This window comes from Hyla sarda, chromosome 5 (genome assembly GCF_029499605.1).
Source record: "Hyla sarda isolate aHylSar1 chromosome 5, aHylSar1.hap1, whole genome shotgun sequence".
Taxonomy (NCBI): Eukaryota; Metazoa; Chordata; class Amphibia; order Anura; family Hylidae; genus Hyla; species Hyla sarda.
In genome coordinates, this window is record NC_079193.1 from 299,719,760 (window position 1) to 299,738,282 (window position 18,523).

General features: G+C 40.3%; 1 protein-coding gene across 4 annotated transcripts in view; it reads right to left on the reverse strand.

Annotated features, from left to right (window-relative positions):
- Nucleotides 1-18,523, reverse strand: part of LOC130274118 (cytochrome P450 7B1) — a 279,901-nt gene that overhangs the window by 131,899 nt on the left and 129,479 nt on the right. Inside the window, exon 2 of one of the 4 annotated variants that reach the window (XM_056522038.1) lies at nt 10,090-10,199. The exons of the other annotated variants lie outside the window; for them this stretch is intronic. Within the exon in view, the coding sequence (XP_056378013.1) occupies nt 10,090-10,154 (65 nt within the window). The 5' untranslated portion in view covers nt 10,155-10,199. The remainder of the gene's footprint in view (nt 1-10,089; nt 10,200-18,523) is intronic. 4 annotated transcript variants of the gene reach the window in all.

Here is an 18,523-nt window from a genome sequence, read left to right on the forward strand (position 1 = left end):
CCTTCAAGACCTAAATAAGCAGAAGCAATACCTGTCAATGTTCACAACTGTTAGCACGGGTGAAGTTTATTTTATGTGAGCAATGTTTTTTTGGACCATTCAACAATTAATAAATCAAAAATTCATAGCCAGAAAGTTACTGAAGAGCAAGACAACTTCATGCCAAGAGCTTCACAAAGTTTTTAAAATATACAACTAACTGCTAAAAATTGACAAACCCAACTGTCCTTAAAGGGAATCATACTGATGAACAAATTTAGGCTCTAAATGACATGAATCCTGAATATATTGTTAAAGGAAATATGTGGCGAAAACAGCTTATCCCCTATCCACAGTGTCTAATTGCGGGGGGTCCGAACGCAGGGACCCCCGTGATCTCCTGTGGCCACGGGGCCACAGCTCCCCCACGGCTCTCCCGTGCAGAAGGCGAGTCAGCTGCAGCATGATGTTGCGGCTGAGACGCCCCCTCCATGTATCTGTATGGGAGAGGTGGGGAGGCAGCGTTTGTGCCTCCCCGCCTCTCCCATAGAGCTGCATGGGGAGGGAGGCATGAAGGGGGCATACCATCGACCTCAGAGACATCAACGCTATGAACATTAGCCGGTGCACAGAGCGGCAATGCGGGGGCCTTGTTTGGGAGATCGCAGGGGCTTCCAGCGGTCGGACCCCCCCACGATCAAACACTTATCCCCTATCCCGTGGATAGAGGATAAGTTGTTTTCGCTGCAGATGTCCTTTAATATATTCCAGTGGGACCATTCAATTACAACAAAAAAAAAAACGTGGTTTGACAGAGATTTTTATGAACAGTCTACATAAAAATATTAGGCTGTGTTCACACAAAATTTTGTGGCATATTTTATTTTACACACACATTTTCTGACGGAATTTTTTGGCCAAATATGTGCTCATAAAATAAAACACGCCATAAAGGCTAACAAAGTCATGGGATGTATTAAGAGAGGCATAGAGGCTCGTGAGAAGGACATGGCTTTGCCTCTTTACAATTTATTAGTGAGACCACATATGGAGTATTGTATCCAATTTTGGGCTCCTGTATATAAGAAAGACATGGCTGAACTGAAGAGGGTGCAGAGGAGGGAGACAAAGATAATGGTATGGGAGGATTAGAGGACCAAGACGTTATCAAGCTTGGTGTTCTTTACTGTAAGAGCAGTGAGACTATATAACTCTCTGCCACATGATGTTGTAATGTCTGACTTAATAAACAAGTTATAGGGAGCTGGGTTTTTTCTGGAAAAATATATTACAGGTTATGAATATTAGATTTATGGGGATAGAATGTTGGTCCAGGGATTTATTCTGATTAACATATTGGAGTCAGAAATGAATTTTTCCTCTGTCATGGGGCAATTGGCATCAGCCTCATGAGTTTTGTTTTTCCTTCATCTGGATCAACACAGCAGGGTTTTAGGTTGAACTTGACTTTAAAAAAATTAAATAAAATAAAGAAAAACCCTTGCCCTGCTTTTTTATTGTCTTTATAGTCAGAGCTCTAGAGATTGGTGGTGGTGGGGGGGGGGGGGGGGGGAGCAAATACATTAATGGGGTGTGAGTTAGGAGGCTTAGGTAAAGGATACGACTTACATATTAGGAATTAGAAAATTGTCTGGTGCATAGGGGAGCAATATAAGCTGTCTTAATATATATATATATATATATATATATATATATATATATATATATATATATGAGAGGTGGAGCAGTCTTGCAATACAGTAAGTATGAGCAGGACAAGCAGCACTCTGTGTATGCTCCTAGATTGTCAAACAGCCTGCTGTGTGAGCCTGGGGCCTGTCACAGAGCCTGAGTGCACAGAGCAGCCAGTTATCAGCTCTGAGGAGTGAGGGAGAAAGTTCCCACATGAAATGTGAGGGCAAGCAAGGGACCCCCCCCCCCTCCTCCTCCTCAGTGAACTGCATGCAGTGTGAGCAAAAAGGGAATTAAGAGCCATAAAAGGACAGAAACCATGATTTCAGCAAATAGCCAGGAGAAGAGTTAAAGAGTAAGCCTGGAGCACTTATTTTTTAAATTTTTGATACGTAAAGTTTAATCATGTGATTCTAGGATTTTGTATTCAGGAATGTGGGGGAAAAGAAAGAAATCAAACATGTTTACGTATGCATTTTTTCTATGTATTTTTTTTTTTATCCTATAGAGGTCTAAGAGAGGAAGAAATACCAGAAACTGGGTAAAAAAATCCCCATAACTACAGCATGCTGCATTTTTGAAAAACTGCCACTGACCCACACAATTGGAAAGATTTATCAAACTGTGTGAGAGAAAAAGTGGAGAGATTTTCCCATAGCAACCAATCACAGCTCAGCTAACAAGCTCTGGTAAAGTGAAAGCTGACCTGTGATTGGTTGCTGTAGGAAAATCACTCCACTTACCGTATTTATCGGCGTATAACACGCACTTTTTAGGCTAAAATTTTTAGCCTAAAGTCTATGTGCGTGTTATATGCCGATACACCCCCAGGAAAGGCAGGGGGAGAGAGGCCGTCGCTGCCCGCTTCTCTCCCCCTGCCTTTCCTGGGGTCTAGAGCCCTGCTGCCGGCCCTTCTCTCCCCCTGGCTATCGGCGCCTCTGCCCGTTCTGTCCCCCTGACTATCGGTACCGGCGCCCCATTGCCGGCGCCGATAGCCAGGGGGAGAGAAGCGGCGCCGACAGCCAGGGGGAGAGAAGGGGCAGCGGCACCCATTGCCGGCGCCGCTGCCCCGTTGCCTCCCCCCATTCCCGGTGGCATAATTACCTGGGTCGGGTCTGCGCTGCTTCAGGCCTCCGGCGTGCGCCCCCCTTCATCGTTGCTATGCTCTGCACGGCGCGGCGCATGACGTCAGAGCGCCGCACCGTGCATAGCAACGACGCAGGGGACGCACGCCGGAGGCCTGCAGCAGCGCGGACCCGACCCAGGTAATTATGCCACCGGGGATGGGGGGAGGCAACGGGGCAGCAGCGCCGGTGATGGGTGCCGCTGCCCCTTCTCTCCCCCTGGCTGTCGGCGCCGCTTCTCTCACCCTGGCTATCGGCACCAGCAATGGGGCAACGGCACCGATAGTCAGGGGGACAGAACGGGCAGCGGCGCCGATAGCCAGGGGGAGAGAAGGGCCGGCAGCAGGGCTCTAGACCCCAGGAAAGGCAGGGGGAAAGAAGCGGGCAGCGACGGCCTCTCTCCCCCTGCCTTTCCTGGGCGTGTATCGGGGTATACACGTGCACACACGCACCCTCATTTTACCATGGATATTTGGGTAAAAAACTTTTTTTATCCAAATATTCTTGGTAAAATGAGGGTGCGTGTTATAGGCCGGTGCGTGGTATACCCCGATAAATACGGTATTTTCTCACACAGTTTGATAAACCTGGGCCAATGTTGCTCAAGGAAGAAAAAAAACTTGCAATTGCAAGTTATGTGCTTATTATATGACTATTATCACAACTAGCATTTGGACGCTGTGTAGTTTCAAGGAAATAAAAGCCATATGTTGTCTATGGCATTTTGTATGGTGTTTTTTCCAGAAACTAACCTTACCTGGGCCACGCTAGGGTGATTATTTTTATGTTTATATCATTAATTTCCAATAACAGTTTAGCTTTGTTCTTTTTTATGTTAACATAGGTGCATTTCAGATACTACACTTTTAAGTGTTCATTGGTTGTTTAACCCCTTAACGACATCGGACGTAAATGTACGTCATGGTGCGGTGGTACCTAGCGCACTATGACGTATATTTACGTCGTCATGTACATGGCCACGAGCACTGGACCGAAGCTCGCATCATGTACGGCAGGTCCCGGTTGCTGTCAGCGATCACACTGATGTCCGCCATTAACCGCTCAGATGATCAATACAGATCACGGCATGTGTGGCAGTGTGGCACTTAAAATGGATGATCGGATCACCTGCAGAACTGCCGCAGGGATCTGATCATCCAGCATGGCGGCCGGAGGTCCCCTCACCTGCCTCTGGCCGTCTCCAGGGGTTTTCTGCTCTGGTCTGAGATCAAGCAGACCAGAGACAAAGATCGCTGATAACACTGATAAGTGCTATGCCTATGCATAGCACTGAACAGTATTAGCAATCAAATGATTGCTATAAATAGTCCCCTATAGGGACATATAAAGTGTAAAAAAAAAGTAAACAAAATGGAATAAAAGTAAAAAGATGTGAAAAATCCCCTCCCCCAATAAAAATGTAAATCGTCCCTTTTTCCCATTTTACCCCAAAAAGCGTAAACATTTATATACAATATAAAAATATTTGCATTTGCCCTGCATAAATGTCCAAACTATCAAAATATAATGTTAATTATCCCATATGGTGAATGGTGTAAACGTAAAAAAAAAAAAAAAAAAGTCCAAAATTGATGCTTTTTTGTCACATTTTATTAAAAAAATAAATAAAATAAAAAGGAATAAAAAGCAAAATATAAGCAAAAGTGGTACCGATAAAAACTACAGATCACGGCGCAAAAAATAAGCCCTGTGTAAGTGGGTAAGTAACTGGCTCAATGATAGGAAACAGAGGGTGGTTGTTAATGGTACTTATTCTGATTAGGTGACTGTTACTAGTGGGGAACCACAGGGGTTAGTCTTGGGTCCTATTCTATTTAAACTGTTAAGGACCCATGACGTACCGGTATGTCATGAGTCCGCTCCTGTTCTTTAATGCTGGCCCACAGCGGGTTGGGCCCGGCCTCTAACAACAGCCGGGACCTGTGGCTAATAGCGCGCGGCACTGATCGCGGTGCCGCACACTATTAACTCTTTAGACGCGGCTTTCAACTTTGAACGTCGCATATAAAGGGTTAACAGTGAAAGTAAAACGTTGTTGGTTAGCTCAAGGGGCTGCTCCGGATGGCCAAGGCATCCCGAACAGTTCCAGGACAGCAGGAGGGTCCCTTACCTTGTCTCCTGTTGTCCGATCGCTGAATGACTGCTCAGTGCCCGAGATCCAGGCATGAACAGTCAAGCGGCAGAAGCATTGATCAATGGTTTCCTATGATAAACCATTGATCAATGTAAAAGATCAGTGTGTGCAGTGTTATAGTCCCCTATGGTAGCTATAACATTGCAAAAAAAAGTGAAAAAAAAAGTTAATAAAGATCATTTAACCTCTTCCCTAATAAAAGTTTAAATCACTCCCCTTTTCCCATTTATAAAAAACACAGTGTAAATAAAAATAAACATATGTGATATTGCTGCGTGTGGAAGTGTCCAAGTTATAAAAATATATAATTAATTAAGCTGCACAGTCAATAGCGTATGCACCAAAAAATGTGGTCACTTTTTATTTAATGAAAAAATGAATAAAAAACGATCAATAAGTCCGATCAATAAAAAATGGTACCGCTAAAAACTTCAGATCACAGTGCAAAAAATGAGCCCTCATACTGCCCCATACACGGAAAAATAAAAAAGTTATAGGGGTCAAAATAGGACAATTTTAAACATATACATCTTTCCTGCATGTAGTTATGATTTTTTTCAGAAGTACGACAAAATCAAACCTATATAAGTAGGGTATCATTTTAATCGTATGGACCTACAGAATTGAGATAAAGGTGTCATTTTTACCAAAAAATTTACTGTGTAGAAACGGAAGCCCCCAAAAGGTACAAAATGGCTTTTTTTTTTTCAATTTTGTCGCACAATGATTTTTTTCCCGTTTCGCCGTAAATTTTGGGGTAAAATGACTGATGTCATTACAAAGTAGAATTGGTGGTGCAAAAAATAAGTCATCATATGGATTTTTAGGTGCAAAATTGAAAGATTTTTGGTTTTTTTAAAGGAGGAAAAAAACAAACTGCAAAAACGGAAAACCCCCGGGTCCTTTAAGGGGTTAATATATTCATTAATGACCTTGTAGAGGGTTTGAATAGTAAAGCAGCAATCTTTGCAGATGATACTATACTCTGTAAAGTGGTCAACACATTAGAGGACAGTGCACTGTTACAAATGGATGTGGATAGGTTGGAAGTTTGGGCTGGGAAGTGGCAGATGAGGTTCAACACTGATAAATGTAAGGTAATGCACATGGGGAGGAAAAATCTGGGTTGGGATTATATATTAAATGGGAGAACACTTGGGACGACTGACATGGAAAAGGACTTAGGGGTCTTAATTAAAAGTGAATTTAGCTGTAGTGACCAGTGTTGGGCAGCTGCTGCCAAGGCAAATAAAATCATAGGGTGCATCAATAAAATCATGGGGTGCATCATAGATGCCCACGACATCTACCGCTGTACAAATCACTAGTCAGACCACACATAGAATACTGTTTACAGTTCTGGGCACCGGTGTACAAGAAAGATATAGGAGGATATTTATCAAAAGGATTTAGACAGTTTTTTCCCATCTAAATTTGTCGCACAGAAAGTCGTAGTCTAAATATGTGTGACTTTTCTGTGACTTTTCCTTCAGAGGATTTTTAGAACATTATGCATTCTAGTCTATTTTAGACCGAAAAATGCGTTGGTGCAGAATTTATCAAAAGCAACTTTTCAGCGACAAGTCGCATCGGCTGAAAGTACGCCAAAATGTCAGACCATGCTGGAGCAGGTTTAAATACAGTCTAAAGCATAGATACCGAAGTCAGTGCACAGAATTTATCAAGAGTCGTGTGACTTTTGATAAATTAGGCGCACAATAGACCAGCCTAATGCTCTGTAGTTTGGTCTATATTGATGCAGGACATAGACAACTTTGATAAATCTCCCCATAATGGAGCTGGAGAGGGTTCAAAGACGGGCAACTATGGTAATACGGGGTAATGGGAGGACTACAGTACCCAGAAAGATTATCAGAATTAGGGTTATTTAGTTTAGAAAAAAGAAGAAGGCTTAGAAGCGACCTAATAACTATGTATGAGTATATCAGGGGGCCGTACAGAGATCTGTTCCATGATCTATTTTTACCCAGGACTGTATCTATAACAAAGGGACATCCTCTATGTTTAGAGGAAAGAAGGTTTCTACACCAGCACAGACGGGGGTTCTTTACTGTAAGAGCAGTGAGACTGTGTAACTCTCTGGAGGAGATGGTCATGGTGAGCTCGGTAAAAGATTTCAAAAGTGGCCTGGATGCATTTTCTGAGAGTAATAACATTGCTGGTTATGTATACTAGATTTATAGGGACAGAAGGTTGATTACGGGAAGGAATTATTACCTCTAGTAAGAGGTTATTTTTTTGCATTCGTCTGTATCAACTCAGTAGGGACTCATTAGGGTTATAGGTTGAACTTGATGGACTCTGGTCTTTTTTCAACCTTATGATTTATGTTACTACGTTACTATACTGCCCCAAATAAGGAAAATTTTGAAAGTTATAGGTGGTCAAAATAGGGCAATTTCAAACATACTAATTTTGTTAAAATAGTTTGCGATTTTTTTTAAGCGGTACAATTATTAAAACTCACATAACATGGGTATTATTTTAACCTCTTAAGGACCCATGACGTATGCGTACGTCATGAGTCCCGGTCCTGCGATATAACGCGGGGTCACACGGTGACCCCGCATCATATCGCGGCGGGCCCGGCGTCATAGTGAAGCCGGGACCCACCTCTAATAGCGCGCGGCACTGATCGCGCGGCTAAAAACGAAAGTAAAAGTGCCCGGCTACCTCAGGGAGCTGTTCGGGATCGCCACGGTATAATCGCGGCATCCCGAACAGCTGTAGCACAGGAGGAGGTCTTCTTACCTTCTCCTGTGCTGTCCGATCGCCGAATGAATGCTTCAAGCCTGAGATCCAGGCTTGAGCATTCAATCGCCGAAAACACTGATTGATCCATTCCTATGGAGATGGATCAATCAGTGTAAAAGATCAGTACATGCAATGTTATAGCCCCCTATAGGAGCTATAATATTGCATAAGAAAAGTGTAAAAAAATCATTAACCCATTCAATTATCCCTTCCCCTAATAAAAGTTTGAATCACCTGGCATTTCCAAAAATAAAAAAACCATTATGTAAATAATAATAAAAATAAACATATGTGGTATCGCCGCGTGCGGAAATGTCCGAATTATAAAAATATACCGCTTTTTAAACCGCTTGTTCAATGGCGTACGCGCAAACAAATTCCAAAGTCCAAAATGGCGCATTTTTGATCACTTTTTATACCACAAAAAAGTGAATAAAAAGTGATCAAAAAGTCTGATCAGAACAAAAATGGTACCGCTAAAAACTTCAGATGACGGCGCAAAAAATGAGTCAAAGTGCCCTGAACACAGAAAAATAAAAAAGTTATAGGGGTCAAAAGATTACCATTTTAAACGTATAAATTTTCCTGCATGTATTCCTGAATTTTTTCGGAAGTGATACAAATTCAAACCTATACAAGTAGGGTATCATTTTAACCGTATGGACCTACAGAATAAAGATAAGGTGTCATTTTTGACAAAAAATGTACTGCGTAAAAACAGAAGCCCCCAAAACTTACAAAATAGTGTTTTTTCATCATTTTTGTCGCACATTGATTTTTTTTCCCGTTTCACCGTAGATTTTTGGGTAAAATGACTAATGTCATTACAAAGTAGAATTAGTGACGCAAAAATTAAGCCATTATATATAATTTTAGGTGAAAATTTTTAAGAGTTATGATTTTTTAAAGTTAAGGAGGAAAAATTGAAAATGAAAAAACGGAAAAAGCCCGGGTCCTTAAGGGGTTAATCATATTGGCCCCATTTTTACTGTAAACTTCAAAATTTTCTAAATTTAGGTTTTCTTTTCAATTGTCCCACACAAATAATTAAAATGTTCCACATAATAATTTTTTGGTTGTGCCGTACATTTTATGGTAAAATGAGTGATGTCATTACAAAGGGAAATTGGTGGTGCAAAAAACAGGCCCTCATATGGGTCTTTGGATGAAACTATAAAAGAGTTATGATTTTTAGAAAGCAAGGAGGAAAAAACAAAAAAGCAAAAAAAAAAAATTGTGCCTGGTCCTTAAGGGGTTAAATAGAGGGATAGCTATTCTAGTGATATCTATTCTTACTGACTAGCTGCAAGTAGAGCTGGCACTGCCTCACTACCCCACACATGGATTCACATGCGCCCAACTCCCAGTATGCCGCTATGGGACGTATCCGGTACACATATCAGCTTAGCAGTAAACTCAGTAAAGATGAAAAGACACTGAAGCACTTATGTCTTGTCCAATTTACTTTGTTGAATGCAGATGTAACACTCAGCTATTCTTATTAAGTGTGTACAAGTGGCGTCCAAGCTTTTTTTTTGAGGTTTGGTAATTGACTCTTGCACTTAAACTTCTAATATGAAGTAGTCTTCTAGTCTGTATCTAATTATTACAGTAGCTCCCTCAGTCAATAGAATAGACTGCATTCACACTAATAGATTTGAGTCTTAACCAGTCAATTTAATGATTTTCTCACATTTCCAGTTGAACTAACTTTCCCTAAGAGCTCATATCATATCTGCAACAGATTTAAAGGATATTAGAGCCTATTGAGTCTCAGCAAAAAACAACATAGCAGCCATCCCAACTCATGGCACAAATCCCATAGATTTCTAACTACGGTATGAGCCAATCATTTCTGTTTAACAGGCAGCTTGGTTAACATGGTATCTCCTACTATTTCTGGACACCTATCACATAGATTTCTAACTACGTCACAATCTCCTAACTTCTGTTTAACAGACAGCTTGGTTGACACGGTACTTCCTTCTGTATGTGGACACCTACCCATCCCCCATGCCTATAATCGTACATTAACTATATTTTTTCCATGCAAATGCATTATAACAAACTGCTCTGAGCATGACCACTTTTCAATTTACCTACGTCACTCATCTAGAGGCTCTTCTTTACTCAGTAAGACAGAAATCATACATTGCCTAGGCTATAAGTGTCCTGGCTAATATATTATTTGAAGAGTTTGATACTAACACGAGAGGCAACATCTAACACCAGTTTTACAATGATTCATGGCCCTGATATTTTTATTCTAACACATCAAGGGTGATAGAAGCTTCTTTTTGCTGTCAAAGTGATCAAAGAGGGGTTGAGAAAGAATCCATAAACAGATGCTGCCCAGTGACAAACCTTAAAGAACAAGACTGTGGGGCCAGATGTTTGAGTGACCTTCGGACTATGGAACATGTTGGCATGGTGTTGATTTAGATCATTGTTGGCAGGGGCCTTCGATCCTGTAGCTGAAGAAAAAAATCATCTGAATTATGGAAATATTTTTCTATCTTATCTTTCTCCTCTGAACAAAATATGAAACCACTGGTCAGTAAGGCTGATGGCTGTCAAAGAAGTTGAATTCAAAACACAACCCTGCCAGTAGGTATCACATCAAAAGGAACTTAGCAGAATGAACAAGAACATCTTCAGGCTGTGCCATTTTGCAATCTCTATACTTTCAACAGCTGTTTCTTGAGTGAATACAGATGCAAAATAATTATTTCAAATGTTTAACATTCTGAGCAAACAAAACAATGAGCAAACAAGCAACATAATATGAAAGGAGACCGTAGATTGTAGGCAATGTATGCAAATGGATCACGCTAAAAGCCCTGGTTTACATTTTTTATGTAATCCGACTTTACTCCAGTGAACATACATGAGCTTCCAAATATCGGTGTTGCTCTAGCCTTCCCTTCATATTCTTAATGTCACAATTTCTCTGCTTTTAAGTCCAAACAACTAAAGAGGAAAAAAAAATAGAATACAATAGTCTTCCTCTATAATATTAGACGTGATTGAAGGCTGCACACTAGTTCTTACGCTTTTAGACATTTTGTCACTTTACCTGGAGAAATATACACTGCTTATTCTGAATTGCTGCTGATGTCCAGTACTTGTCAAAACCGTTATCTGTCAAGCATTTCACAAAGTGTTGCAAAATGACAGATCAGGATGTCTGAATAGATGGAGCCCCAGGAAAAACAGAACAGATAGAAAATTCATGACTTTAAACTACATCAAAGCGACTTCTGTCAACATCTTGTCAAAAGAAGGTGAATGGAGCTGTTCATTTCAAGACTTTTTTTTATTACTATTATATAAACACCTTTTAACACACAATGTATATGTGATATCAACTCATTTTACTTACAAGATGAATTGTTACATATTCCAGTACCTGGGTGTTTAGGAAATGCAAAGGAATCATAGGGTTACCAATTGTAAAAATAGTGTTGTGTTTATCATTAATGCAAAAAGATTAGAAAACAAATGTAATACAGTCTACACTACCCGTATTGCAAATGTTAATCCAGTACTAATCGTACAGTAGTTGTCTGAAGTTCAAGAAAGTTCATACAAAACCACAATTAAGAAAAAGGAAACATCCACCCTGCAGGTGCAACGCCTTACCAAAAGCAGATTTCAAAGTACAGACATGAACTGAGACAAACAAGAAAATTTGCATCTGAAGATTTTGTCTGCATTTCCCATAATTGGTAGCTATTCTTTTTCCATTTGTCAGATCAGTTCTACTAATTTTATGGCTCTTAAAGAAGGATGTAAACATATAGATAGGGTCTGAGCTGCAATACAAGACATAAGTAGCACTGTTTCTTAATTTTTTTTTTCCCTAGATAACCCCCTCGAGCATAGAATGGTGCCACCACATTGTATTTGATCTTTGAGGGTGATGGTCACTGACATTTGGTTTTTATAGTAATGTCTTTATTTTTATTTTTTTTATTATAAACTAGCTGAATACCCAGCATTACCCGGTTTTTCCTTCCTAATCCTTGTTGGGGAGGAAAATAAACAAAGGAAGAAGCTTTTGACTTCATATCCCTTCCTCATATATTGTTGTCATATCCCAACCCCATATCCCGTCCTCATAACCCAACCTCCTATCCCGTCATCATATCTCGACCTCATATCCAGTCCTCATATCCCGTCCTCATACCCCGACCTCCTATCTCAACCTCCTATCCCGTCCTCCTATCCCGACCTCCTATCCCGTCCTCCTATCCAATCCATCTATCCCAACCTCCTATCTCGACCTCCTATCCTGACCTCCTATCCCGTCCTCCTATCAAGACTTCCTATCCCGTCCTCCTATCCCGACCTCCTATCTCGACCTCCTATCCCATCCTCCTATCCAGACCTCCTAATCCGACCTTCTATCCCGACCTCCTATCCCGTCCTCCTATCCCGACCCGTAATGTGTGCCAGGTATTGAATTACCTCCAGCCGTTATGTGGGGACATACATTTCCCATAGATTTGCATGGGACTTTAAACAAAAACCACGACCCTCACAAATGGGGGTAGTTAAGGGTTAAATTAACTATCCTATATTTTAAGTGGACATATAAGTAACATGTGACCAAGTATTATCAAAATATCTCCAGCCGTTTGGAAGTTATGCAGTAACATATATTTCCCATTGACTTTAATGGGACTTTAAACATAAACCCCGCGCCTGGCAAATTGGGGTGGGTAAGGGTAAAATCACCTATCCTATGTTTGTTGCTGATATATAAGTAACATGTGTGCCAAGTTTCATGTTAATATCTTTAGCCGTTTGGACGTGATGCTGGAACATACACACATACATACATACATACATACACACACACACACATTGAGTTTTATATATATAGATTTTAAAGCGTACATGTCATTTCAGGTAATTTTTTCAGGACAAGCTATTGTGTGAACATGAGGAGTGGCACTATTTCTGGTCATTAAATAACTTGTACTGCATATGGCATTTTCTCACCCAATTTTTGCTCTGCAGGCTCCATCAGTAATTTTTCCCTGTTGTGAGTTAATGAGTAGAGTTTAGCCTCTATGATGGCTCCCCTGCACCACAAACACAGAATATATGGTCCAGCGCAACTATTTTGCCATAGTACACCATAAGAAGCAGAAGCAGCATAGAGGGCATTCTAGAGTGGTAGTCTGTACTGTGAATCAATCCCTGTGGTGAAAACTAAAAATTACAGTTAGCTCATATATAGTCTTTTTGCAGTCTCTGTGTCACTGTGTGTGCCTCTGTACTCAAAACTCACTTCAGTGAGCTCCTACACACAGGATTGAATTGAGCTGTTTAAGTTCAATAGCAGGTAAATCAAGAAATATTTCCATCCTATTGTCAATATGTAATGCATGGACACAGGTCACCAGATCAGTCTTCAGGCTGCATTCTTTATTTCAACGGGACAATACACTGACCAAGGCAATCTCAGGACCTTGGCTCATAACGCATAATATTGTAACAACTTGCGGCAAGCAATTTAACACATTACAGCTCAAGATACTATAGAGAGTGATTAAAAGTTGTTGGTAGGGGTGGGGAGGTAAGAAGCAGTAGTTGCCCATAGTAACCAATCAGATTGCTTCTTTCCTTTTTCAGAGGCCTTTTCAAAAATGAAAGAAGCGATCTGATTGGTTGCTATGGGAAACTCAGCAACTTTTCCTCTAGACAGGTTTTGATAAATCTCCCCTTTAGGGTATAGTAATTAATCTATGAAAAGTTTGTGAAACAGTGGTGACCATTTAAGGATGGATTCAAAGTAGAGTTGTCAGTATTTATAAAATAATAATTGAGAGCAGGGTCATGCAATGTTAGAATATACATGAGAAGAGAACAAACAAAATCACAAATCTTGCTTTATAAATACCTTCTTAAAAAACTTTGAAGGTATTTAACTAAAATCTAACTATAAAGACACCTTAAAGAGCTATAACTGTTTTCTACACTGGATCCTTCTCCATCAGAACTTATTCCTAGGCTCTATTTACCCCATGCACAACGTTCAAACATTCTACTGTTCTATCAAATTGAACTTGGATTACCATTTAACCAACTCTTTGTCTATAGGCATGCCTAGCAGCAGAAGGGGCCCCTGTTGAGCCCAGACTTATTCCTATTCATTATGGGTTGCAAGGACAAATTAAGACAAGTGACTAGAGGGCCATGCTGCCGTGTTATGGCAGGATCCATTAGGATTTAGGAAATGGGGAACCTCCTTTATTCCATTTACAAACTTGCTTACAGTAGGTCGTGTTTGTGATCCATGTTACATTTAAAAATGTTAAGACTCCAAATAAATCCTCCTGAGGACTAGAACCATCCACCAGGGTAGCAGAAAACAGTTTCCCAACTAACACCATATACTCCAAAGAAATAGGGGAACACTCCAAAATTATAATGAAAATATAAACCAACTTTATTAAAGTACACACAGTATAAAATGTATTAAAATGACACTCACAGGAAATAGATCACGGAATACATGCAAGAAGGTAGGCCAGTAAAAAATTATAAACAAAAAAAGGTATCCTCAGGGGGAAGCTCAACGGGGGGAAGCTCAACGGAGCGAAACATATGTAGGGGTATTGCATGTGTATTTGGTAAGGCTCATCATGTATTTGTGCATTATTTACGGTGTGTCTATTTCCCTCTCTGCCTATGTACTCCTATTGTTAGGATTGTTACATTTTACTATGGTAGAATATAGGGTGTGATACCTTTTTTTGTTAATAATTTTTTACTGGCCTACCTTCTTGCATGTATTCCGTGATCTATTTCCTGTGAGTGTCATTTTAATACATTTTATACTGTGTGTACTTTAATAAAGTTGGTTTATATTTTCATTATAATTTTGGAGTGTTTCCCTATTTCTTTGGAGTATATATATTTAAAAATGTTTTCTAAAAAAAGGAACAACTATAAATAATGAGAACACAAGAAGCATGATAGAAACATGTGAAAGTGTTCTTAGTCATACATGCTACTAATATGATACACTATCAGCACCTTTATACACATTTAGATTTTACACGTTAATGTAAGAATTAACTAGCCCATTTTATCGTCTCTGGCTCTGCACACTCAAAACCTCCGCTTCTTGCCAAAACATCTTTACTTTTTATTCTCCACCGTTTGGCTTTTTTCTTTAGCCAAATATAACACCCACTACTTTGCAGACACTATAAAGCTGCTGTAGGCAAACAAACCTGATGATAGGCACCAGTGATCCGGAAACAAGCATTTGCTTAATGTTGCAACTATGTTCTAATTTTTCTCAAAGAAATAAGCTTATTTTTCAAGCTCAACTTGAAGCAAAAGAAAAGAAAACATCATAGCTGCTTAAAGGGGTTATCCAGGAGAAAAACTTTAAACAGATTTGTAAATTACTTCTATTAAAAAATCTTAATCCTTCCAATAATTATCAGCTGCTGAAGTTAAGGTTGTTCTTTTCTGTATAAGTGCTCTCTGATGACACGTGTCTCGGGAAACGCCCAGTTTTGAAGCAAACCGCCATAGCGAACCTCTTCTAAACTGGGCGTTTCCCGAGACACGTGTCATCAGAGAGCACTTAGACAGAAAAGAACAACCTTAACTTCAGAAGCTCATAAGTACTGAAAGGATTAAGATTTTTTTTAAATAGAAGTAATTTACAAATCTGTTTAACTTTCTGGAGCCAGTTGATATATTAAAAAAAGTTTTTTCCTGGAATACCCCTTTAATATTTCAGGAAACAAATGAATGCAAAAAAAGCAAGTAGTAGCATTCAGGTTCAACCTCAGAAACTAATGACATAGTTCTGGTCTCTATGGAGTTGTAATGTTTTAACCCTGACCAGTTCCCTTACATGTTGCACTACATGAACATGTTAGGCTAGGTATGCAGTGTTTTTGCTGTGTTTCCAGCTATACAACAGCACCCTAAAAAAAAAAAGAGGATACTACTGACATATAATGTGGAGCACTGCAGAGCATCCATTTAACATTCTTAATTCAACCATAAAATGTACAGCAACACTGACAAAAATATTCTGGCCCCATAACTATATTTTTTAATCTATTGGGATGTATGAGGGCTTGTTTTTTTTTGCACCATTATCTGTAGTTTTTATCAGTACCATTTTGAGGTATATAGGACTTTTTGATCCCTTTTTATAATTTTTTTTCTGATATATTGATGTGACCAAGACCACATGGCTAGCAGACAAAAATGACAGTATAAGAGCTCACACAGCTTGTAGATCTATAAGATGAGAGGTAAAGGTAAAATAAGGTAAATAACACAGCAGAGGCAGGAGTGCAGCAATCCTATGGCTGGTGATAGAGCTGCGGGGAGATGTGAGTGGTGTTTTTTTTTGTGAGTAAATATGGGGGCAATGTGAGTAAATAAGGGGATAATGTGAGTGAATATGGCGGTAATGTAAGTAAATATGGGAGCAATGTGAGGAATATGCAGACAATGTAGGAAATATTGAAGCAATGTGAGGAATATGGGAGAAATGTGAGGGAATATGGAGGCAATGTGAGGAGGCCTGATGTTATATGGGGAATGTAATATGGAATACGGGGGCAATGTAAGGGAATATAGGGGGATAGTGAGTTAATATGGGGCACTTTGAGGGGGCCTGCTACATCGGTGAAACGTGAGAGGCCTGCTATATTGGGGAAATGTGAGGCAATATGAAAGCAATAAGCAGGGACCTGCTATATGGGGACAATTTAAGGGGCCTGCTTTATGGGGGCAATGTGAGGGTTCTGCTATATAAGGGCAATGTTAACGGCCTGCTATATAGGGGCAATGTGAAGGGCCTGCTATATGGGTACAATGTGAGGGGGCATGCTATATAGGTGCAATGTATGGGGCATGATATATAGGAGCAATATTAGAGGTCTGCTATATGGGTGCAATGTAAGGGGGTCTGCTATATGGAGGCAAAAAGTGGCCACTATTACTGTGTGGAGCAATACACATGGATAGTTTGTATAGAGGTGAGAATCGTTCAGAAATTTCGCGAAGAAGCAGCATGGTTGGAGAATTCTTCATGATACAAAGAAAGGGAAGATCCAGTACAGATTTGTGCAAACAGTCCATTCTTTATTATTTAAAAGCCAGCGTATCACAGGAAAAGGGACGCGTTTCAAGTGCTAGTATGTACTCTTAGTCATACATGATTCTTCATGATGGTCCGGCCTGATGAAAAAGAAAAGGGAATGACTGCGATTAGAGAAGACATCACCTGTGAGTACCTACATGTAGCTGTGATCACTTATTCAGTCTGCATAGCCTGGGTACAGCTAATATCTACCACTATTTGGTCACTGTATGTAAGAAAAAGTGTGGGCCAAGGTGTGGGACCAAAGGAGTGGAGCCAAGGGGTGGCAATTTGAGGTGGACTAGGGTGGCAAAAATCTTTGCACCGGCCTAGGGCAGGAGAGCAACAATTCTATGGCTGATAGCAGAGGCAGAATATCTCACTGTATATTGCAGTCAGCCTGTGATCATAACCCCACCACTTCCTGCAGTCAGGGGCTGACTGGTACCAAAAATAGGCTCGGGCATTTTAGATTAAGCAGCCCATTTTTTTTAAGCCAACTAGAAGGCCTGACTCACTGACTCATCAACGCCCAGCCTAAACCCTTGGACCTAGAAAGCTGAATTTTTTCACAGGTGTTGTTTTTAAGACTTAGATGAGAAATAAGAAAGGATTTTTCAAAATTATTTTCAAACTTTGTGAAATGAAACAGATTTAAAGGGGTACTCCGGTGGAGAACTTTTTTTTCTTTAAATCAACTGGTGCCAGAAAGTTAAACAGATTTGTAAATTAAGTTATTTGACCAGCAGTAGCGCTAGTAGAGGTCTTACATATTGTTCTGTTGTCCGATATTCGTATGTGCATGAGAGGGCACAGTAGTGTGTGCGCATCCGTGCCTTTATGTTACAGAGCGAGATGTACTTGTCACACCTTAACCAAGTTTTTGAATATATATAGGAAGATGTTTTATCTTTATCGATGTGTATTTCTGGTCCGATCTTATTCCTCCAGTATCCGAGATTTTCTGCCGATGATACTGGACTGTATAGTAATCCTTGCAGTTTGCAGGGAGATCTGCCCCGGCTGGCGGCATCTCTACCTGCATGCTGCAGAGTGAAGATGATAGTAAGTCCTGTATCTGTAAGTGAAGTAGCTACAAAGAGCTTTTAAAAAATCTTAATCCTTCCAGTACTTATTAGCTGCTGAATACTACAGAGGAAATTATTTTCTTTTTTGAACACAGTACTCTCTGCTGACATCATGACCACAGTGCTCTCTGCTGACATCTCTGTCCATTTTAGGAACTGTAAAGAGCAGCATACGTTTTCTATGGGGATTTTCTCCTACTCTGGACCGTTCTTAAAATGGACAGAGGTGTCAGCAGAGAGCACTGTGGTCATGATGTCCGCAGAGAGCTCTGTGTTCCAAAAAGAAAATAATTTCCTCTGTAGTATTCAGCAGCTAATAAGTCCTGGAAGGATTAAGATTTTTTTTAAAGAAGTAATTTACAAATCTAACAGGTAAAGAAATGAAGACGGCACTCACTCAGGTACGTTGTGCTGACAGTTTCTTTATTTCATTTCATCCATGAATTTGTGCAGGGAGGTGCAGTGTCAGGCAGGTGTTAGCGGCAGGAATGCTGGAGCTCACAGCGTGATGGCAACAGCTGTGTCGACACAGCTGTTGCCATCACGCTGTGAGCTCCAGCGTTCCTGCCGCTAACAC